This window comes from Schistocerca cancellata, chromosome 1 (genome assembly GCF_023864275.1).
Source record: "Schistocerca cancellata isolate TAMUIC-IGC-003103 chromosome 1, iqSchCanc2.1, whole genome shotgun sequence".
NCBI classification, from domain to species: domain Eukaryota; kingdom Metazoa; phylum Arthropoda; class Insecta; order Orthoptera; family Acrididae; genus Schistocerca; species Schistocerca cancellata.
Genome location: NC_064626.1, coordinates 1,034,808,507 through 1,034,833,556, shown reverse-complemented (window position 1 = coordinate 1,034,833,556; position 25,050 = coordinate 1,034,808,507). Strand labels below are relative to the sequence as shown.

Sequence of the window (25,050 nt, the reverse complement as noted above, 5' to 3'; positions counted from 1 at the left end):
GTATGGGCTCTTGAGGAAGAATGGGCTGCCATTCCTGAACGGTCTTTCAGACACATCATTCGGACCAGCAGAGTCCAAGCTGTCATAAAGGCGGAGGGCTTACACTCATATTAATGTCCGCTGATAGGTGTCCAAATACTTTTCGTGAGACAGTGTACGTTGTACAGTTCATGCTTGTAAGCACTCATATGTACGACAATGAACCAAAACATTATGACCATTTGTTCAATAGCACGTTGTTCCACTTTTCCAATGCAATACAACAGAAACTCTGCTTGCCATGGATTCTACAAGTTCTTGAAAGGATTCCAGAAGTATGTGGCGCCAGATGTCTCTGCACAGGTCAAGCAATTCCCGCAAATTACGGGATGGTGGTTTACGGGCCATTACCTGGCGCCGGATATAAATTCCAGTGTGTACAGATAAGGCACATTTGCTGGCCAAGACATCAATGTGTGTTCACTATAATGTCCCTCAAACCACTGTAGCACGATTCTGACCATGCAACTCGGACAGTTATGCTGCTGAAAGATGTCATACCGCTGAAGGGGGAGATTCCAAGCATTAAGCGACACAGGTGGTCCACAATAATGTTCACGTAGTTCACTGCTTTCTTGATGCATTCTTTTACCACCCCAGATCCCATGGAAGCGCAACTTAGTGTACACAACAGCTTAGTGTACACGAAACAGCATCTGTGGCGCGGTGCCTGTTTCGTGCAGCCATTCGCCTGGTTCACGGCGTATAAGGACCCAGCCATCGACCTGATGTAACAAGAAATGCGATTCGTTCGACGGGCGACACTTTTCTATTGATCCACAGAGAAAATCGAGTAATGCTGTGCCGACTGTATTCATAACGAACGACGTCGTTGTGTCAACAAAGGAACACGTAGGGGTCATGTGATGCGGAGCTCCATTTTCAACAAAGGCCTTCGAGCGGTGCGTTCTGAAACACTTGTGTCAGCACCAGTATTGTACTCTGCCGTCAGATTTGCCATGGATCTCTGCCGCTCCTGGATTACACATTGGGGGATCTTCCGATTTTACGTTTTGTGATGAGACGTGGCCTTCCAATACCATAACGCCCACTCGTTATTTCACCATCGTTGAACGACTTTCCATAGGTGATCACTACAATAGTACGCCAACAGGCGACCAGCTTCGTTTCCAGCGGCAGCGCCACAACAATTTTCCCTTTGTCAAAACCGCTTGTATCAGTGAATTTCCACTTTTGTGCCCCATATCTTCCCTTTAATGATAGCCCATTCTTCTGTATTCCGCATTCATTCATTCGTTAATGCGTCACGTGCGTGCAACACCACCAGAAGGCATCCAACCTCGCGGAGGGCTGTAGTCGTAATGTTTTGGCTCATCAGTGTATGACAACCTAGATACAATTTTAAACATGGCTATGAGACAGCTCCCGTTGTATAATACAGCCAGCTGGTTGCAACAAGAATTTACTTTAATCTGGATACGAGATCGACTATGGGTGTCTCCACCAGAAAAAGTAAACAATATCCTAAAAAAGTGACAAAACTATTAAGACATATAAATGTCGAGAATAGATAGTTTTTATGCCGAACATATTTATGAGGCATAACAGATGTAGTAACAGACAACCAGTTTTAACTGCAAAGTGCTCTCTTCAATTGAAGTGCACCATAAAAAGGACAATATTTAAACCATATAAAATTACAGACGTTGGAACTGACACAAAACTGGTATCTGTCGGTAAAATTATAGTTACGTGGCGTAGAACGCTGTAAGAGGAAACGGGCACTGGAGGTGACACCAGACTCAGAGGCTCACAGGCCGAAGCTGCCACAGCCGGCCGGAGTGGCCGAGCGGTTAAAGGCGCTACAGTCTGGAACCGCACGACCGCTACGGTTGCAGGTTGGAATCCTGGCTCGGGCATGGATGTGTGTGATGTCCTTAGGTTAGTTAGGTTTAAGTATTTCTAAGTTCTAGGTGACTTATGACCACAGCAGTTGAGTCCCATAGTGCTCAGAGCCACTTGAACCATTTTTTTGAAGCTGCCACAACGTGTGCACGAAGCAAGTCGAGCCTTGTGCTGACAAACCAAAAAATCTGCTGTTTACATTACAAAAATATTTTAAATAACATATAAATGTTTACCTCTAGTCAATAGCCAATATTAGTATAGGACAATGCAATAGCAGTTATTCTACACATTGTGCATGAAACGATTACAGTGTAATAAATAAGAAGGATAGACGAAGGCGACATTTTAGAGTCTACTCCGAGGGAAAAGAGGAGTCAATTTTAAGCGTTTCTAAGTAAGGGTTTCATACCACAGATTTTTTTTTAAGTAGCTGCAACTATTCATCTAAATGAAACCGTAATTTAGAGAAAGGTGTTTGAAAATTTCTAATTCTTTAAGGAAATTAAGTCTGTAGCCTTTCTCCTCTGTGTGTAAGGATACTGATGCCATGACTTTCCTTAGGCTTATCACCGTAATTAATAAATAATCAGCAAAGACGAGTTATGTATATTTATACCTTTTTCCTCGTAAGTGATGTTCTTTATATGTAAAAGTAATTGTTCCCCCTGTTTGCCCTATATAACAGGCTGCATTTGTGTCAAAAATAATTTTATAGACGTCTGAGTTTTGTTAGGGAGAATGTATTGGTTTCAAATTATAAATAAGATTATGTTTCAAGCTGTTGTTAGTAGAAAATGCTACTCTACAATCGTACTTGTTTTCGAGGACAGGCTGAATCCTGTAAGATGCAGGTCCTAGAAATGGCAAAGAATTTCTGATTCTTTTCATTACGGTCATTATTAGGAGAAGTAGCAAGAGTCGTGATTATACTATTGATTTAATTTTTGAAAATATCATCCACTATGGTTGTTTCGTATCCATTATTGACTGCAATAGCTTTAACAAAATTAACCTCAGCATTTATAGTTTCATCAGATAAAGGAGTAGAAAGAGCCCTGTGAACGGAAGAATCAAAAAAGACTTTTTTATGAGAATGAATATGTGTTGAACAGGACAACACTGTTTGATCAGTGCAAATTTATTTGCTAAAAATATTGAAAGAAATTTTGTTATCAACTATTGCTAATGTTCACCGACGGAACAAGTTTTAGAGCTCACATGTGAAAGTAATTTTTTCGTGAAGTTCGATAAAGACTTTGAAGAGGTGATCAGTACCGTTATTAGACCCTCTGTAAGTAATTAAAATGTTGTGTAGATACCTGGAGTATGAAAGAATACCTGCAGGGGCAGCTAGATAATGATATACGAAATACTTTTCAGTTTCTTATGTGGTACCTACTATACCCCCGCATCAATATCACCTTAGTAAAAAATAAAAACATAAATATTGGGGTAAGCGTCGATGTGAGTATGTACTATTACGTAGAAAACATTTGTGGTAGTTCAGTTAAGCGAAATCTGGGTTACTGCTTTTGATATTGAATACTGGAATGAGTGTCTCACCACGCGTAGCTGGAAGACTGGCTGGAGCTGGAAGACTGACTGAAGGAGCCGCCGGAGGGGTAGTAGCCGCCGCCCCCGCCGCCCCCACACACGTTGCAGTAGCCGCCACCGCCGCCGCCGGGGTGGTACCCGTACCTGTTTATTCATTTATTGTTGTCTTATATGTTTTTTCTATAACTATAAAATAGGTCGTAATTACGTGATTCTTAGAGTTTGTTACATGGCGTAATTGATAAGAAAGATGTCATCCAGTTTTCGGTTATTAGCAGTAATGATATTAATAATAGTATTAATAACAATAGTAATAATAAGTAAATGTTCAACAATAAACCGAAATGCCATAGGGAATTACAAGAAATATTTGCAATAATGATTGCATACGAAGAACTGGAAAAATTATGGATTACAACACAGTAGTGAAATTCAAATGCCTCTACACAAGCGAAAGTGTAGCTCTGTATTACAAATTAGACAACCTATTAATAGTATAAATAAGAAGCATGACGAAAATGGTCCAGTAATAAGCAAAGAAGCCTCGAATCAGTGACGAGATGTATCACAGTATAGAAAAGAAAGCAATAAAGAAAACAGCTATTTTATTAGACGTTTACACAAGACTAATGACAATAGCCTGAAAGAAAAACAGATTGTCAAATATCTCTGCGGAAAGAAACTGACAGTAAATGGAGAAATACAAATAAAGGTAGAAAAAGTAGATGAAAGAGACATTTATCACAAGGAAAGTGAGGGATTGGAAAACAGTGAAAGTAAGATAACAGCTGTGAAGTGGTCTGAAGAAAGAAAACGGGTAATCGGTGAAAAGAAGAAGAGAATATGGGAGAAAAAAAATTGGCGAGAAGAAATTACTCCTTTGTTAACCAAACGGAAGAATTAAGAAAGATTAAATGGTAACAAGAATGTTATGTGTTACTAGTAACATCAGTTGAGAGAAATACAGGCTTTCCCGGATATCAGTTGGGCAGGTCTAGCCTCGAGAGACTCCCTAGCACTCGCCCCAGTTGTACAGCCGACTTTGCTAGCGATGGTTCACTGTCTACATACGCTCTCATTTGCAGAGACGACAGTTTAGCATAGCCTTCAGCTAGTCATTTGCTACGACCTAACAACGTTTCGATAGGTTTCTTACTTGTTACGTTCTGCGGAAGTGTCGGGTCGTGACTGTTACAGATATTTAACTGTTCCGTGCAGTGTATTTCACGTCCTACAAATCCACCAGAGCGAGATGTGAGAAGCGTGTATACCTGGTGTGTGGGTAGTGGTGGGGGGAGGGGAGGGGATATGATGTAAGGGGAGATGTAGAAGTGGAGTTGATGTTACGTCGTCACAACCTGAGTTGAGAAGTAGGCCGCTATCGCAGTTTATAAGATTTTCATGCACACGTCATTTGAGTCACTGTTGTTTTGGCAGAAGAGCCATCACCGTGTTACTATTGGAGGCCGAAATGCACGCGTTTTAGCTCACGCAGGCTGGCGTGAGGAGGTAAGGACTATACTGACGTGAGGTCTGGAACATGAGAAGGAATTCGAATTTAGAAAGCGGACGTAATTAGTTTGATACTTAACTTTAATCCATTAATGATGAACGTCGCTCTTGACGGTACATGAGTCACAATATTATCTGTTCAGAAGACATGACTTATAGAAACTGAATATGGCGCCTTGATAGGTCGTAGCAAATGTCGTCTCTGCAAATGAGAGCGTATGTAGACAGTGAACCATCGCTAGCAAAGTCGGCTGTACAACTGGGGCGAGTGCTAGGGAGTCTCTCGAGGCTAGACCTGCCATGTGGCGGCGCTCGGTCTGCAATCACTGATAGTGGCAACACGCGGGTCCGACGTATACTGCCGGACCGCGGCCGATTTAAAGGCTACCACCTAGCAAGTGTGGTGTCTGGCGGTGACACCACAGTCACTAGTGATTGTGACTCCCAGTCCGCCCCCCCCCCCCCCCCGTCCTAAACTCTCCACCGGCACCCACCAGCCAGGACTCGCTTACTACAGTTTGCGATTGGCCTGCCTAGTGTAGCTACAGGAGATCAAAGGCATGACTCAGAATGGATGAGTACCAAACAGCAGTAGGACACAGACACTTCGCCAGAAGATGACAAGTAAGAAGCTTATCGAGACGTCGATCCCAGAGGAAAACATTAGGCAGGTGATTTCCAATATTTACCATACGTGTATCTATTGACTAAAAGTAGAGAATGTATATCTGCAGACTGAAGTGAAGAACGAAAATCTATACCGAAGCCGAGATTCGATCGAGGGTCTCCTGTTTACTATGCCAAGACGCAAAACACTACGCCATCCTGATACAGTGACTTTACGCAGTAGCACAGACTACCCTAGCACGCTTCCCTCCTCAATCCAAATTCGCACTCTCGCCTCTGCCCAGTTGGTATTCCGCCTAAACTCGAACAACACTGCATTTGAATAGCATCTCACCATCGAACAAAACGGGGGATGTTGGGACCTGAAAAGGTCAGTGGACCATATACACTACTGGCCATTAAAATTGCTTCACCAAGAAGAAATGCAGATGATAAACGGGTATTAATTGGACAAATATATTATACTAGAACTGACATGTGATTACATTTTCACGCAATTTCGGTGCATAGATCCTGAGAAATCAGTACCCACAACAACCACCTCTGGCCGTAATAACGGCCTTGATACGCCTGGGCATTGAGTCAAACAGAGCTTGGATGGCGTGTACAGGTACAGCTGCCCATCCAGCTTCAACACGATACCACAGTTCATCACGAGTAGTGACTGGCGTATTGTGACGAGCCAGTTGCTCGGCCACCATTCACCAGACGTTTACAATTGGTGAGAGATCTGGAGAATGTGCTGCCCAGAGCAGCAGTCGAACATTTTCTGTATCGAGAAAGGCCCGTACAGGTCCTGCAGCATGCGGTCGAGCATTATCCTGCTGAAATGTAGGGTTTGGCAGGGATCGAATGAAGGGTAGAGCCACGGTTCGCTACACATCTGAAATGTAACGTCCGCTGTTCAAAGTGCCGTCAATGGGAACAAGAGGTGACCTAGACGTGTAACCAATGGCACCCCATACCGTCACGCTTCCGATGTGCGTTCACCGCGATGTCGCCAAACACGGATGCTACCATCATGACACTGTAAACAGAACCTGGATTTATCCGAAAAAATTACGTTTTGCCATTCGTGCACCAAGGTTCGTCGTTGAGTAGACTATCGCAGGCGCTGCTGTCTGTGATTCAGCGTCAAGGGTAACCGCGGCTATGGTCTCCGAGCTGATAGTCCACGTTGCTGCAAACGTCGTCGAACTGTTCGTGAAGATGGTTGCTGTCTTGCAAACGTCCCCATCTGTTGACTCAGGGATCGAGACGTGGCTGCACGGGCCGTTACAGCCATGCAGATAAGATGCCTGTCATCTCGACTGCTAGTGATACGAGACCGTTGGGATCCAGCATGGCGTTCCGTATTACCCTCCTGAACCCACCGGTTCCATATTCTGCTAACAGTCGTTGGATTTCGACCAACGCGAGCAGCAATGTCGGTCGCGATACGATAAACTGCAATCGCGATAGGCTACAATTCGACCTTTATCAAAGTCGGAAACGTGATGGTACGCACTTCTCCTCCTTACACAAGGCATCACACAACGTTTCACCAGGCAACGCCAGTCAACTGCTGTTTGTGTATGAGAAATCGGTTGGAAACTTTCCTCATGTCAGCACGTTGTAGGTGACGCCACCGGCGCCAACCTTGTGTGAATGCTCTGAAAAGCTAATCATGTGCATATCACAGCATCTTCTTCCTGTCGGTTAAATTTCGTGTCTGTAGCGCGTCATCTTCGTGGTGTAGCAATTTTAATGGCCAGTAGTGTCCTTTCACCTGATTATAACACGTATTCCTGGGTTTCGGGCAGAATCCCCCTTTCTTCGATGCTGAGGTGCTATTCCAATTTAGCTGGAGAACCTCTGGAATGCTGTTCGAGCTTAGTAGGAATACCAAGTTGTTCGATTTTAGTGGCAATACGAAGTGGGCTGAGGCACGAATGGGAATTTAGACTGAGAAGGGAAGCGTGCTAGGATAGTCCATTCAGTTGTACAAAACCACTATGCCGGGGTGGGTTTGAATCTTGGCCTTGCTACAATCTTTCATTTGTCGCTTCAGTCTGCATTCATACATCATAGACGTTTGAGACATGGAAATGTCTAGTTTCGTTAAAAACAAAGAAAATGAAAAATGGAGACTGAAATACGTACCCATAGGATGGCCGCTTCTGCACCGAGACGACCACTGGGATCACCACGCCACCGCCCCCATAACCACCGCCGTAGCCGCCACCATAGCCGCCTTTGTAGCCTCCGTAGCCACCACACTTCTTGCAGAACGTGCGTTTCGGTCGCGAAATTCCTGCGTCTGCATTTGATTCTGTTCCTGATGAAAAAGTAGAGTTTAGTTAGCTGGACACCACATAATCCACACGTATTCTGTGCAAACCACCATGAAGTGGAAGGGTAGTTCATATTGTATCGCTTATCACGAATGGATCATGGGAAGAATGACTGCTTCAATACCTCTGTGTGCACTGTAATCTTGTATTCCCGCTTCCTATTGGAGCGATGCGTAGTGTTTGTACTGAATCCCTAGATTACTCATTTAATGCTGATTCTCCAAACTTTTTAAGCTGGCTTGAGTGGGGCAGCTGGAGTCCATCGTCAAGCGTTCTCCAGTTCAGTCTTTCCAGCATTAGCGCGGCGCTCTCCCATGGGTGAGACAAAGCTCTCTTTGGTATGCTGCGCACACACTCGACCGATGTTGTGGGTGCCTTGCATGAGTCTTTTGTAAGATATCTTCTCTATAGACTGACTGGATATTTCCAATATCCTATCGATGAACCAAAGTCCGCCACCTACTTATCTGCGACTGAATCTATGATCATTCAATTTCATAGCTGTACAAAATGTTGCTCTCAGGAATGTAATAGCTGACTCACCCCAATTATATCTCAGAGATAATGTAGTCATAGGATTCTAGGTTCTTGCTTGACAGATCATTAATATCAACATGAAGAACAAGGTTCTATGTAGATTTTTGAAAGGTACCAGATGACGGTTCTGAGAGAATTGATGTTGAGACTGGTCGTTGATTCTTCTAGTACTTTAATTTTGTGTATGCCTTCCAACGGGGAGTTAATAACAGTTAAACACATAGAAGAAGGCTGATGCCATTGTGAATTAGTATTCGGTAATATTGTGTCCTGCCCGCGACATAATAATGTACTATTTTCCTCTCCTATCTAAATATCAAAAGTGAAATATATAATTTAATCTTTGTGTCAATTAACTGCGCTGCACGTCAGCGAATATGTACGCCCAGGATAATGAGAACGGCGTAGCATTATCATCTGTATTTTGTCCTGTATAAGAATGCGCGCTCGTCTTATCTTTCTCTGTCTTTAGCCGCGCGCCTTTCCGACAGCATCTTACGCTATCAGACTCCTATAGTCTTCCATTTTGTTTCGAATGAACTGAAATTGTATTCCTGTTAGGAATTTGTTTAGTTGTGTCATTATTATCGGCAATTGCGATTACCGAAATGACTTTACTAAGAATATTTTTCTTTCGCTCCAGAATCGAGCTGAGATTGCTGTAATTTCTACGTGTTTCGCCGAAATACGGCACAATTCTTTATTTTGTTCAAAACTGTGAGATTAGTGTTCGAGATGTCAGCTGTCTTTATAAAAAAAACTTACTTTGTGAAATAATAATTGCTTAATTTGGCATTTCCGCTCTCATTTCATAGTAACGGTTATCAATCCCCAATTTACAAAATGTTACAGACTTTGCTTTACTACATTTTTTCATACGTTGTCAACGCAATACCCACGAAATTAACTTAGAACGTACCTAAATTTTCTCTCGATGCGAGAAGACAATTTTCCATTCCCCTGAGATTTTAAGATCGTAAACTAAACGTTTTTTCAGCACGTTAAGGGTCTACTGATCTTCACTTCAAACAACAAAAAAGGTAAAAAAGATTAAGAAAGTGATTTGTGTATGCGAATGAGATATTTAAATTCATTTTACTTTTCGTGTATTAGCTTTCCTCCTGACTAATCAATTATTGATAACACATTACATTAAGTAACTAACTTATTAATTATATATATTATTACTTATTATTAATATTATTATAATTCTTAATTGTGTTTTCGTAATGAATATAATTCTATGGAGACATATTCTGATTTCCAGAATAAATTTTCACTCTTCAGCGAATTGTGCACTGACCTGAAACTTCCTGGCAGATTAAAACTGTTTGCCGGGCTAGCAATCGAACTTGGGGCCTTCGAGCTATCCAAGCACGGGTCACAACCGACAACTCCCCACCCGCCTCCTACGCTTCACATGTTTCACCAAAGCGCACACTCCAATGCAGAGCGAAAATTCAATTTGGAAACAATCTCCATGCTGGGCCTGGCCATGGCTCCGCAATATCCTTTCTTCCAGGTTTGCTAGTCCTACAAGGTATGGAGGGATGCTTCTGTGAAGTTTCAAAGGTGGGAGATGAGGTACTGGCTGAGGTAAAGCTGTGCAGGCGGCTCGTGCGTCATGCTGGGATAACTCAGTCGCAAAAGGCAAAGGTTCCACGCTCGAATCCTAGTCCAGCACTCATTTTTAATCTGCTCGAAAATTTCACATTTTGACCTATTAGTCATGTAACTCAGTGCAAATCATGTCGACCCTCCGACCAAACTCACGGAATGGACCGCAGCCAGTTTAGTTAATCGTTGTAGCTGAGATCCGTAAGTTCAACTTGTGGCGGCAGTTGAACAGGGCTCATATTTCAATTTTTACTCGTATTTACTTCAAGCATAGAAAACGCCACACCCTTTATGCCTGGAATGCCGGTTTGGTGTGAAACCGCATAATGGTCAATGGTACCAGTTTCAACGCTGAGATCCTCAGAAGGATCAGCTCTATCTCTTGCCATTAATTTGATTAAGAAAACGCCACACCCTTTATGCCTGGAATGCCGGTTTGGTGTGAAACCGCATAATGGTCAATGGTACCAGTTTCAACGCTGAGATCCTCAGAAGGATCAGCTCTCTCTCTTGCCATTAATTTGATTATACACTCCTGGAGATTGAAATAAGAACACCGTGAATTCATTGTCCCAGGAAGGGGAAACTTTATTGACACATTCCTGGGGTCAGATACATCACATGATCACACTGACAGAACCACAGGCACATAGACACAGGCAACAGAGCATGCACAATGTCGGCACTAGTACAGTGTATATCCACCTTTCGCAGCAATGCAGGCTGCTATTCTCCCATGGAGACGATCGTAGAGATGCTGGATGTAGTCCTGTGGAACGGCTTGCCATGCCATTTCCACCTGGCGCCTCAGTTGGACCAGCGTTCGTGCTGGACGTGCAGACCGCGTGAGACGACGCTTCATCCAGTCCCAAACATGCTCAATGGGGGACAGATCCGGAGATCTTGCTGGCCAGGGTAGTTGACTTACACCTTCTAGAGCACGTCGGGTGGCACGGGATACATGCGGACGTGCATTGTCCTGTTGGAACAGCAAGTTCCCTTGCCAGTCTAGGAATGGTAGAACGATGGGTTCGATGACGGTTTGGATGTACCGTGCACTATTCAGTGTCCCCTCAACGATCACCAGTGGTGTACGGCCAGTGTAGGAGATCGCTCCCCACACCATGATGCCGGGTGTTGGCCCTGTGAGCCTCGGTCGTATGCAGTCCTGATTGTGGCGCTCACCTGCACGGCGCCAAACACGCATACGACCATCATTGGCACCAAGGCAGAAGCGACTCTCATCGCTGAAGACGACACGTCTCCATTCGTCCCTCCATTCACGCCTGTCGCAACACCACTGGAGGCGGGCTGCACGATGTTGGGGCGTGAGCGGAAGACGGCCTAACGGTGTGCGGGACCGTAGCCCAGCTTCATGGAGACGGTTGCGAATGGTCCTCGCCGATACCCCAGGAGCAACAGTGTCCCTAATTTGCTGGGAAGTGGCGGTGCGGTCCCCTACGGCACTGCGTAGGATCCTACGGTCTTGGCGTGCATCCGTGCGTCGCTGCGGTCCGGTCCCAGGTCGACGGGCACGTGCACCTTCCGCCGACCACTGGCGACAACATCGATGTACTGTGGAGACCTCACGCTCCACGTGTTGAGCAATTCGGCGGTACGTCCACCCGGCCTCCCGCATGCCCACTATACGCCCTCGCGCAAAGTCGTCAGCTGCACATACGGTTCACGTCCACGCTGTCGCGGCATGCTACCAGTGTTAAAGACTGCGATGGAGCTCCGTATGCCACGGCAAACTGGCTGACACTGACGGCGGCGGTGCACAAATGCTGCGCAGCTAGCGCCATTCGACGGCCAACACCGCGGTTCCTGGTGTGTCCGCTGTGCCGTGCGTGTGATCATTGCTTGTACAGCCCTCTCGCAGTGTCCGGAGCAAGTATGGTGGGTCTGACACACCGGTCAATGTGTTCTTTTTTCCATTTCCAGGAGTGTATTTACATGAAGAGTGGCCTTCCGAACTACTTGTTTTATTTGGTTTTCAGAGAAGATATTTGGTATTGTTTTGCATACTGTATTGCCACGACCACCACTTACAAAATGGTAACTATCCCAACTGACCGTGAGATGATTAGTCTCTTCCAAAGATGACAGTACGATCTGGTAAAATGTGCTCTGATGAACTAATGTTTTCTCAACAGGTCTCACGACTTGGTCGGTGCACAAATCTTTTACACGAAGAATTCGGTAAGGGAACAAGTTAGCCGAACTTTCGGTGTAGGGAGTTGTTGTTTTCAGTGCTCTTACTTACCTTGCAAGGGGTCGGCGCCGACCAGCGCGCTGAGTAGGGGTCCGTGTCCCACGTAGCCGCCGGCAGGTGCCTGGCTACCTTCAGGCACAGCCGCGAGCGCCACAGACGGCGGCGCGACGCCAGGCGTCCCTGCCGCTTCCGGGGACAAGTCTGTTCCACAGAAACCAGCAAAAATACTTTAGTCATCTGGGCACAATGAGAAACAGGCCTTCTTACTCTGTAAAAAGTTGCTAACATGTGTGCTATACTAGCAATTTTCTCGATCTGCATAGACAATAAAACAGAGATACATACAGTGAAGTGACAAGTCGTGGGATACCTAATATCGTGCCGTATCTCCTTTTTCCCCAGGGTAGTGCACCCGATCTCAACAGGTCGCTGGAAGTCCCCTGCAGAAATATTGAGTCATGCACTCTCTATAGCCGTCCATTATTGCGAAAATGTTGCCAATGCAGGATTTTGTGCTCGAACTGTTCTCTCGATTAAGTCCCGTAATGGGCGATTTTGGTGGTCATATCTTCGCTCTAACTGTCCGGAATGTTCTTCAAACGATACGCGAATAATTGTGGCCCAGTGACATGGAACATCGGTTGGGGACATGAAGTCAATGAAAGGCTTGGGAATGGTCTCCAAGTAGCCGAACATAGCCATTTCCAGTTAATGATCGGTCCAGTGGGACCTGATGATTCAGTCACTTCCGTGTGTACACAGTCCACACCATCATGCAGCCACCATTTGCTCGCACAGCGTCTTGTTGACACCTAAGGTCCATGGTTTTGTGGGATCTGGGCCACACTCCAACCCTACCATCAGCTCTTAGCAAATGGCTCATTTGACCACGTCACGGTTTTCCAGTCGTCAAGGGTTGAACAGACATGGTCACGAGCCCAGGAAAGGCGCTGCAGACGATGTAGTTCTGTTGGAAAAGGCATTCGCGTCGGTCGTCTGCTGCCATAGCCCATCAACGCCAGATTTTCCGCCCCAGGTAGCTGAATGGTCAGCGTGACGGATTGTCGCTCCTCTGGGCCCGGGTTCGATTCCTGGCTGGCTCGGGGAATTTTCTCCACCCAGGGATCGGGTGTTGTGCTGTCCTCATCATCATTCTATCACCCTCATCGACTGCAGGTCGCCGAAGTGGCGTCAAATGGAAAGACCGGCACCCGGCGAACGGCCTGCCCGACGGGGTGCCCTAGCCATACGATTAAATAAATAAACGCCAGATTTCGCCACGCTGTCCTAACGGATACGTTATTCGTAACAGATACGTTCGCCGCACGTCTCACATTAATTTCTGCGGCTATTTCACGTAGTGGAGGAGGAGATTAGTGTTTAACGTCCCGTCGACAACGAGGTCATTAGAGACGGAGCGCAAGCTCGGGTAAGGGAAGGATGGGGAAGGAAATCGGCCGTGCCCTTTCAAAGGAACCATCCCGGCATTTGCCTGAGGCGATTTAGGGAAATCACGGAAAACCTAAATCAGGATGGCCGGAGACGGGATTGAACCGTCGTCCTCCCGAATGCGAGTCCAGTGTGCTTTCACGTAGTGTTACTTGTCTTTTGGCCCTGACAACTCTAGGCATACGCCACTGCCCTCGGTCATTAAGCGAAGGCCGTTGGCCACTGCGTTGTCCGTGGTGAGAGGTAACGCTTGAAATTTGATAGTCTCGGCACACTCTTCACACTGTGGATCTCGGAATACTGAATTCCCAAACGATTTCCAGCTACCATTCGGCATTCAGAGTCTGTAATTCCCATCTTGCGGCAATAATCACGTCGGAAGCCTTTTTACGTGAATCACATGAGTACGAATGACAGCTCCGCGAATGAATTGTTCTTTCATGCCTTGTGTATGCGATACTACTGCTATCTGTATATGTGTGTGCCACTATCTCACGACCTCCATCACTTCAGAGTATGTATGGAGCAGAAATCTGTGATAAATGCTACACCTGTTGATAATTTATAAACATTTAATCTGTACAGATATTCATATTGGATACAAGCAGAAGAACAGCGACGTTTAAGGAAATAACAATCGCCTAGTGACTATGTACTAAAATGAATACAATTAATTCAGAAGAAACGACAGTTCGTATTGAAATCCATATTTTATTCACTTATAATACGTAAGAATTTGACAAAGTTTGCAGACAATAGCTTTGGGAATTAACGAAAGATGCAGAGTTTGATTACAATGATTACAGTTTGGGGGTAGGGAATGGAGTGGGGTGGGGCGGGGATGGGGGAAGAAAATGCCATGACACAGTCACAAACTCACAATAAAAAGCTTAGGGTTAGCATCGTTCTGGCCATTCCTCTTTGAATGCCATTGCTTTACATTTACTAGGTTGTAGAACAATATCGAGCTGAAGAGTTTCTGATTTACGACTTGTGAGTCATTTCTTTACCTAAGACAAAGAACAAATCGCCAGCAAACGTAATTCTTTTTATAGTGCGCTGCGAATTCTAAAATGTTTTATACCTCTTTACCACTCTTCTATAAAAGCGTCAACATTAATGTTACGTTATGAGCACTTGTTCGTTAGAAGAATTGTGTTTCAAAGTAACTACTATGAACAAGTGCTCATATCTTTTAAGATATACATTGTAGACCACATGTTTAGTGGACATATTTTTCTTGTTTTGGTCCATACTACCACGTCCCAAAATATGGAAAGCAAAGAGCTTTCAGTAGAAGATATTTGTTTCACAGTATTGAATATCAAGAATTTCTCATAGCTCTCAATGTGTGCGTTTTAGAGCCCATGTCCCTGAATATTGACCATCACTTCTGAAACACCCTATATGTGCTATACCAGGTGGTCCACGCAAGCCGTCCTCCGTAGTTTCATGTTTCCCACATGCGTTACTGCAAGAAGGGTTGCCTCGTCACTGTTCTCCAAAGGGGAAGTGCATGCACAAGCAAACATCCACCGAGCTGTGCCGCCATCTGCGTGCATTTTCCTCCAGGTTCCGCTCTGATAAGATCGCGTGACTGTCTGTTTGTGTTTCGAGTCAGGTCTTGCAGTTAAACAGGTAACAACTGCAATGTCCTCCAGCGAAGACTAAACCGAGACGGACTGCAGTGCAGCTGAGGTCCGAATGCTGTATTCACAACGGCTACTTTCTGCGCATGTTTTTAGATTTACAGGGATGCCTTAAGAACCGAGGGAGTTTTCGAGGTACAAACGCGACGCACATGATGATGTCCTCAACATCCCAAGTGTTAGAGTGCTATTGCATTTAGTTTGCCATATTATTTGAACCTGTAATAATAATAATAATACTATTGTGGCAATTATTATTAATATTACAAAAGTCGTTATATCTCGCCCAATAATACCTATTTCTTACAGTAATTAGGACAAAAAAGAGCTGCAGTGGCCCTTTGGATACCGAGGTCTTCGGTACAAAGAACGAAATGGCAGACCTTTAATCTGCACCTACTCCAACAGTTATACGGAAACGATTTACAGAATCGGTTATCGTTCTGCAGACGTTTCGTAAATAAAGTAACCGTAAATCCGGATTTTATCAGGCAGATTTTATGGGGAGATGAATGCTATTTCGTCAATGACGCCACTGTCAATAGACACAAACTACATTACCAGGCTCCTGCAAATCCTCACTGGTTATGATCACATCACATGCAAGAGCAATGGGGTGTTAACGTACGATGCAGAAATCTAGGAGATCACATCGTCTGTCCACTTTATTTGGCTCCCAGACTAACTGGTCGGCTATGTTTTCAATTCCTATAAAATGAGCTGAATCATGGGCATCTCCTAGAACACATCCCACTTCATTTAGCTGTGAGATACTGGTTTCAGCACGATGGTGCACCACTCCGTTATTGTTGAGGGGTTAGGGAATATCTCGGCAATGTGTTCCCCAAACGGTGGACATGTGTGGTGGTTGCTTTCGATCGCCAGCGAGATCACTTGATTTACTGCCGTTGGATTTTTTCTTAAGGGGTTATATCAAGGCCAGGGTGTACGAAACGGAACCGGAAAATCCTGTTGTTTTACAAGAACGAATATCTCAAGTTCATTCTTCAGTATCTGCGGAAATGTTAAGATACGTCCGTGCTAATACCGAGAGGCGCTTACATCAATGCATCCAACAAGGTGGACATTCATTTGAATATTTGTGTTATGAATAATGCCGTTATAAAGATCCGTCAGTCTGAAACGTAGGTTTAAAGGATCATCATTTATTATATTCATTATATTCATTGTTGTTTATTGCAATCAAATATATGATAGCCATTATGTAATACTGCCAATTCTGAAGCGTGAATTGGTGCATTACATGTTGTTAAAAAATTGGCTGTCATATGTTGATATGCCTTGAAACATATAATTAACATCCTCTGGCCCTTGTGCTTGTTATTTTGCTCAAGAACAATCAGTCTTCTACAAAGATATTTTTCTCGAGCCCAGGAATCGAACCTGGCTCTCCTCCTATAGCAACCAAGTTTTCTAGCGACAAGCTGTAGGACTAGTTATAGCTGTAAAACGTTTATTTTCAAGCACTGGTCTTACGTTTAGCAGTGTCCCCTCTCTCTTGGTGTGGAGCCCCCTTTACTGTACTGCTTAGGCAAACCTTTTGGCATCTGTGGTATCCAGGATTAACTAACGTCAGCGGAGGACGGCATATGTGGGCCATTTGCTGTATATACACTGAAGAGCCAAATAAACTGGTACACCTACCTAATATCGTGTATGGCCACCGAGAGCATGCAGAAATGCAGCTACACAACGTGGCATGGACTCCACTAATATCTGATTTGATGCTGGAGGGAGATGACACCATGAATCCTGCAGGGCTATCCGTAAGTGCATAAGACTAGGAGGGGGTGGAGATCTCTTCTGAACAGCACGTTGTAAGGTATCCCAGATATGCTGAATAATGTCGACGTCTGAGGAATTTGATGGCCTGTGTAAGCATTCTTGAAGCCACTCTGTAGCAATACTGAACGTGTGGGGTGTGGCATTGTCTTGCTGGACTTGCTCAAGTCCGTCACAATGCACAATGGAAGTGAATGGATGCAGGTGATCAGATAGTATGCTTATGTACATGTTACCTGTCAGATGCGCCCCATATCACTCCAGCTGCACACACCCACACCATTACAGAGTCTCCACCAGCTTGAAAAGTCCCTTGCTGATGTGCAGCGACGAATGAAAGATTGTACCAAGGACAAGATTCAAACCCACCCCGGCATAGTGGTTTTGTACAACTGAGTGGACTATCCTAGCACGCTTCCCTTCTCAGTCTAAACTCCCATTCGTGCCTCAGCCCACTTCGTATTGCCACTAAAATCGAACAACTTTGTATTCCTACTAAGCTCGAACAGCATTCCAGAGGTTCTCCAGCTAAATTGGAATAGCACCTCAGCATCGAAGAAAGGGGGATTCTGCCCGAAACCCAGGAATACGTGCTATAATCAGGTGAAAGGATACTACTGGCCATTAAAATTGCTACACCACGAAGATGACGCGCTACAGACGCGAAATATAACCGACAGGAAGAAGATGCTGTGATATGCACATGATTAGCTTTTCAGAGCATTCACACAAGGTTGGCGCCGGTGGCGTCACCTACAACGTGCTGACATGAGGAAAGTTTCCAACCGATTTCTCATACACAAACAGCAGTTGACTGGCGTTGCCTGGTGAAACGTTGTGTGATGCCTTGTGTAAGGAGGAGAAGTGCGTACCATCACGTTTCCGACTTTGATAAAGGTCGAATTGTAGCCTATCGCGATTGCAGTTTATCGTATCGCGACCGACATTGCTGCTGGATCCCAACGGTCTCGTATCACTAGCAGCCGAGATAACAGGCATCTTATCCGCATGGCTGTAGCGGCCCGTGCAGCCACGTCTCGATCCCTGAGTCAACAGATGGGGACGTTTGAAAGACAACCACCATCTGCACAAACAGTTCGACGACGTCTGCAGCAGCGTTGACTATCAGCTTGGAGACCGTGGCTGCGGTTACCCTTGATGCTGCATCACAGACAGGAGCGCCTGCGATGGTGTACTCAACGACGAACCTGGGTGTACGAATGGCAAAACGTCATTTTTCGGATGAATCCAGGTTCTGTTTACAGTGTCACGATGGTCGCATCCGTGTTTGGCAACATTTCGGTGCACGCACATTGGAAGTATGTATTCGTCATCGCCATACTGGCGTATCACCCGGCGTGATGGTATGGGGTGCCATTGGTTACACGTATCGGTCACCTCTTGTTCGCATTGACGGCACTTTGAACAGTGGACGTTACATTTCAGATTACGACCCGTGGCTCTACCCTTCATTCGATCCCTGCGAAACCCTACATTTCAGCAGGATAATATTCGACCGCATGTTGCAGGTCCTGTACGGGTCTTTCTGGATACAGAAAATGTACGACTGCTGCCCTGGCCAGCACAGTCTCCAGATCTCTCACCAATTGAAAACGTCTGGTCAATGATGGCCGAGCAACTGGCTCGTCACAATACGCCAGTCACTACACTTGATGAACTGTGGTATCGTGCTGAAGTTGCGTGAGGAGCTGTACCTGTACACCCCATCCAAGCTCTGTATGACTCAAGGCCCAATCGTATCAAGGCCGTTATTACGGCCAGAGGTGGTTGTTCTGGGTACTGATTTCTCAGGATCTATGCACCCAAATTGCGTGAAAATGTAATCACGTGTCAGTTCTAGTATAATATATTTGTCCAATAAATACTCGTTTATCATCTGCATTTCTTCTTGGTGTAGCAGTTTTAATGGCCAGTAGTGTATCTCTGTATGCATGCGTACACCAATTTTTTTTATCACTTCGGTAAAAATATATACTAGAGTTGTTTATGAGTAACAGAAACATGCTTTATATAAGTTCGACGAAATATAGAGTGGACCGTTTTAATACATGATGGGCAATATCTCAATGAGCAGATAGAATGCAACAATTCGAGAATTCCTGTGTCAATGCCTCATCGCTGAAAAGTTTTCCCTCCCTCAAGATAATCTTTCAACTTGCTGAAAAGGTGTGAATTGCATGGTGTGAGATCTGGACTGCAAGACAAGTGCTTCCATACATCCCATCGGAAACGGTAAAGTAAAACTTATGTTGTGCGTCCTGTGAGAGTTGTTGCATTATCGTGCTGGAGAACAATATCTCTGCTCAAGATTTAAACACTGCTGTAGAATTTGCAAAAAAATCATTTGTTTTTTATTGACTTAGAAGATCCTTTGAACATTCTAAAATATGAGGCAAAAAGTCTAATACTTAAAAAAAATATTTGTTCTGTTAAATTCTGAGCTCCTTCTCTAGCTCCCCGGATGACGTAAAAAGGCCTATCTGTGCCAACTCAGTACCCCATGTAGTACCTGGATATAGTTAGAAGCATTTCACAGTAATAACGTTGGCGTCAGCAAGCTTCAGAACGTGTAGTGAAAAGACAGTTCTTTCGCTTTGAATCTAGAATTTTGTATCCAGTTTTGACAATGATAGTGTATTTGTGATCTTATAGTATATAGTTTTGTCTTTCAACCAATACTGAGTTGTAATGTACTCGGGCAGAAAAGATACGAAAACATCGTATCATACGGGGCGTCGAAGCAATAGGTAATCACAGCGTTCAAAGAATGGATATGAGGTTGAGAGCAGTTCGGAAGGGGTCAGTGCCACTGCTACGAAAATGAAAGACAGTGACCAGGATTATGATGTGAATTACGGATTGAGTTACAGAATTATAAAGTTTCGTCATTTTCTTTGTTATTTCTGAATACATGAAATGTAAAACGTGCAATACAGCCATCACGTTGCAAGAACGAAGTCCTCGAGGTTGAGGCTTTACAATAATTATTGCTTGTCATGACTGTTCAAAATTTGTTACACCAAGCGGGACGTTTATACGCAACGCATATGAAATCAACCGCCGAATAGTCCTAGAAATGTGCCTGCTTGGAGTGGGGTTAAACGTAATTGTGAAGTTTCGTGCATTCATGGAATTGCCATGACCGATATTTCAATTGTTTTACGATAAACTAAGGAAATGAGTTCAGTGGCCAGTACGACATGCCAGTCCTGGGATAGCAGTTTATTGTTAAGCGTTTTCAAAGAGGAATTTTTTCATTGTTCGTACCTATAATACATTTCAAAACTTCTGACCAGTTTTTCAGAACGACACGAAATTTAACTGCAACAAATTTTCTATCTTTTTTCTTGAAAATTGAACTATGACTTCTAAATTCAAACTGAGCCACGTAGGTGATTTCCGATTTGTTGGTCTGAACAATAGTTACTAACAAATCACTGTCCTCTTTTGTTGAAAACTCTACGACTTTATTCAAACATTCGTCAGTTGAAGAAAAATCAATATTTCTAATACGTCTATGTGGTTTACTAGCTACATTACTGTAGATTACATATAATTTGTTTTACAGATTCTAAATGGCACCAATTATAGTACGTGCCGCAGATCTCGCCAAATTCATCATACCATTTTGTAATATTCTCCGCCAAAAACGTTTTGAAATGTACTTCATTATATGCTTAAGAAGTACCCAAATATTATTTCTCTATCATCTTTCCTTACGCCCGAAGAAAGCTGTAAGTAAAACGCTTTTGCTTAGGCCGTTACAATGGTGTTACCTCTTAATGTTCGACAGTGGCGTTGTGCATCGATGTCAGTATTGAACAGTACGAATCAATATTGACGGTTGTGCCCTTTTTCATTAACTCTCTGCGCACAACTTCTTTACAAGTTAAGAAAACGGTGACCATGACCTTCCCTACTGATGGCGTAACTTCGCAATCCTTCCGCGAAGGTAGGCAGATTTGTCTCCATTTCGTAGACGTCATAGTTTCTGCCGGTGTGAAACGTCTCACGCTCATAATGATGTGGCCTAGGAGATCACTGCTTTCCACGAAGTAACATTCAAAGAAGTCCAGAGACGCCACAAATGTTGCGCCTTTCTGTCCAGTTGACAGTGATCACGGAACCACGCACGAGCACAATTTCCGATCCTGCAAAAGATCTGAGACGATATAATGAGCACTGCCTAATGAGACGCATATCTGCTGAGCAATGTCCACAAGAATGGTACTGTCCCACATACCATAACTTTGGAGTACGTGGCAACAAAACGATTATTCCCGTTGGTGTATTGAATGTATGAGATATACCACAATACTTTCGAAAAAACATCAGTCACACAATTCCCAAGATTTTAAGAGCTCAAATGTGCGGAGTTAACGCTCTTTTGTGCGGAGCTTAAGAGCTCATGCATCCAAATTGCTGAGAAGAATAGTGTACAGAAGGATTGAAAAGAAAGTTAAGGTTGTTAGATGACGATTAGAAAAGGCAAAAGCACCAGAGAGGCAGTTATGACGTTGCAACTGAAAATGAAAGGAAGACTGAAGAAAAATCATGACACATTCACAGGATCTGTCAACCTGGAAAAGCGTTCGACACTGTAAAATGGTGCGAGATGTTCGGAATGCTGAGGAAAATAGGGATAAGCTGTAAGGAAATACGGGTAATATGAAATATGTACAAGCGCCAAGAGAGAACAATAAGAGTAATAGAGATCTATTCTTCGAAGGAGCAATGACGACACTAAAAGAAAGATTCAAGAGTGCGATTAAAATTCAATGAAAGGATATCAATGTTAAGATTCGCTGATGACGTTGCTATCCTCAGTGAAAGTGAAGAGCAATTACAGGTTTGATGAATGGAATGAAAAGTCTAATGAGTACAGAATATGGATTGAGAGTAACTCGAAGAAAGTTGAAAGTAACGAGAAGTTGCGGAAATGAGAACAGAAAGAAACTTAACTTCCGGACTGGTGATCACGAACTAGATGAGGTTAAGGAACTCAGCTAACTAGGCAGCAAAATAACCCATGACCGACAGAGAGGGACACCGAGAGCAGAATGGCAAAAAGGGCATTCCTGGCAAAGACAAGTTTAGTAGTATAAAACACAAGTCTTAATTTGAGAAAGAAATTTCTCAAAATGTAAGTTTGGAGCACAGCAATTTATTGTAGTGGCACATGGAGAGCGGGAAAACCTAAATGGAAGAAAATTGAAGCATATAAGATATAGTGCCACAGAAGAATTTTGAAAATTAGGTGGACTAATAAGGTAAGGAATGAGGAGGATCTCCGCAGAAGCGGAGAGGAATGGAATGTATGGTAAACACTGACGACAAGAAGAGACAGGATGACAGGATATCTGTTAAGACATCAGGGAATGACTTCCATGGTACTAGAGATGGTGCAAGTAAGTGCTACTCTGAGATGGACAGTTTAGTACAGGAGAGGAATTCGTGGCGAGACGCATCAAACCAGTCAGAGGACTAACGGAAAAAAAAACTTTCCAGGTACAATGCCACTTCACTTCGACACTGTGATGTATCTGCTATTCGTATCGCAGCAAAACTGTGTTTGTTAGGAATCCGGAACATACGTACTCCTCTTCTGACAATGTGCCACGCTTGTCGCGCAATGGTCTTAGCTTGAGACGCCATCTGTAACTTACATTCTGAAGTCATAATGTAGAGCAAGCAGCCATATGGTGACAAGACGTAACGAGTGGGTACAAAAAGGAGTATGCTACATTCTCTCGACAACATTCGCTAACATTCACCATTTTTCCAAGCCTCGAAGAAGCGAAGTATTCTTCACAAGTGGTACTAACATAGATTGACGTTCATCCTGAATTTACTATTAATATTCTAAAATCTAGTACTGAGTAACCTTAATGGTTTCAGAAAGTTCTAATGCTACATTCTTCGCAGTTATTGTAGCACGACACTGTCAACTAAGGAACTGTGAATAAGAAAAATTCAACGTATCCCATAGACAAACTCTTTATTCGCATTTCGGAAGGTAATACTGGATGCCTGCAACTGACTGTCATAACGTATCCACGTTGCTCATGCTGGCAATCCTGTAACATTTGGTTAGTATACGGCCAATGGAATTACTTCCAGCGTCAGACGACGTCAGTCAAACAAAAAATGGAAAATGAATTTTCATCTGGCAGCGACACATGACCTTCAAGAACAATCGTCTGCCTTTGAGGTGCAGCTTAGTTGTTGCGTCAGAAGAATCCTGTGATCGTAGCTTAGATAGTGGACAATTAACTCGAGCTACGTCTTCATTCTCCACGGGTCCATGGAGGCGTCAAGGACACCACGCTCGCTGACTGCTGTGGTACTTCTCTGTGGTACAATGGAAACTGTTTTGAAAATATGTATTTTATAATCCACGGCACAAATGTGATTTCGTGGTTTCAATATTGTTTTGACGGGGCATCTGTTCAAAACGGTGCGTCTTTAGTGTATTTGGAGATAAAAGCAAATAGGTACAGGACTAGGGCAGCGCTTCAGTTAATAAGGATAAAGCCTAAAACGTTGTAGGTAGATTTTGAATGGTAACTAAGTCTTTGATGTATGGCCATGCAACCCCATACAGAGTAAAACGCTGTATACTTGTTATCTGGCTATTTGCTTCCAATTTACACCTCTCTCGTAGATTTGCCCCGCAAAAACAATTTTCGAAATGTGGTGAAGTGTGCTTCGAGTATTACATCCACTTCCTGTCTTTCGTGTTCCAATAGCGTTCCATTTCCGGTCATTCGTGTGCCAATCAAGTATGGTGCTCGGGATGAAGGATTACGGTTGGCCTAGGTATGGGCTGGAATTTTCTTATCATGGTTGCTTCACGAGATTCTTGTGGGAGGGAGAAATAAAGGTATTTATTTATTGACTCTTACTGGCATGAATTGAGGTCATTTCCTCTCACATATGTCAAGGTCATCCCTGCATCTCCTTTCTGATGTGTCTACATTTCTGTATCCTTTTGGCATGTGGTTCAATGAACGTTTGAGTATTTAGTCATATTTGTGAAATTGTGGTACCACTTTCATTTATGCAGTTTGGTTATGTTCTTATACTCATTTACTGTTGTGTTCCAATTGAAACATATGGACCAGATCTTAGGTGAGATACTGTTTACTGCCTTTACCGTTAATCACTTCCGTTTACTGCCCTACTTTGACTAGTGAATATTGGAAGGGTATTGGGCTGCCAACTGCCAAATGAACTGGAATACTCATTGCTTGTGTGTTCTACATCTTCATCTGCATCTAACTCAACATGATTACTGTGCAGTACACAATTAAATACCTGACAGAGAGTTCATCGAACCACCTTCAAGCTTTATCTCTACCGCTCCACTCTTGAACATTGTGAAGGAAAAACGAACACTTAAATCTTACCATGTGAGCTCTAATTACTCTTATTTTATTACGATGGGACTGTGATGGTCGTCTGTGGAGGCGAGCTGACTTCATTCTCAGCTCCAGGCTGTGTTGGCTTCGGTTACATAGCTTGAGGCCACAGTGGATGGGCATCACTGTTGTGGGCGGACGTGGGGATCCAACAGACGTCCAGCACGACCCACGAGTCCGCCAATCTGTCTGCACCAGTGGACAGCCCAATTACTGCTCACACCAGTGGTCGAGTGGGAGCTCGCCTTGGGGCTTCTGGGAGAAGCCAAACATAATGCCTCCCCCATTCGTCTGACCAACAGGTCCTAGGTGCTGTCTGTGACTGACACTATTCCTAAGCTGGATGCAGCCGCTTGTCATGTTTCAGAAGAAGCGTCTCAGTATGTAAGGGTCGGGCAGTCACA

The 25,050-nt window shown here is 44.0% G+C and overlaps 1 protein-coding gene across 1 annotated transcript in view; it reads right to left on the bottom strand.

Annotated features, from left to right (window-relative positions):
• The window catches only part of LOC126089789 (uncharacterized), a 52,503-nt gene that overhangs the window by 12,083 nt on the left and 15,370 nt on the right, over nt 1-25,050 (bottom strand). Inside the window, exons 2-4 of the mRNA XM_049906936.1 lie at nt 12,355-12,504; nt 7,744-7,918; nt 3,472-3,606 (exon numbers count right to left, since the gene is read on the bottom strand). Coding sequence (XP_049762893.1) covers nt 3,472-3,606; nt 7,744-7,918; nt 12,355-12,504 — 460 coding nt within the window. The remainder of the gene's footprint in view (nt 1-3,471; nt 3,607-7,743; nt 7,919-12,354; nt 12,505-25,050) is intronic.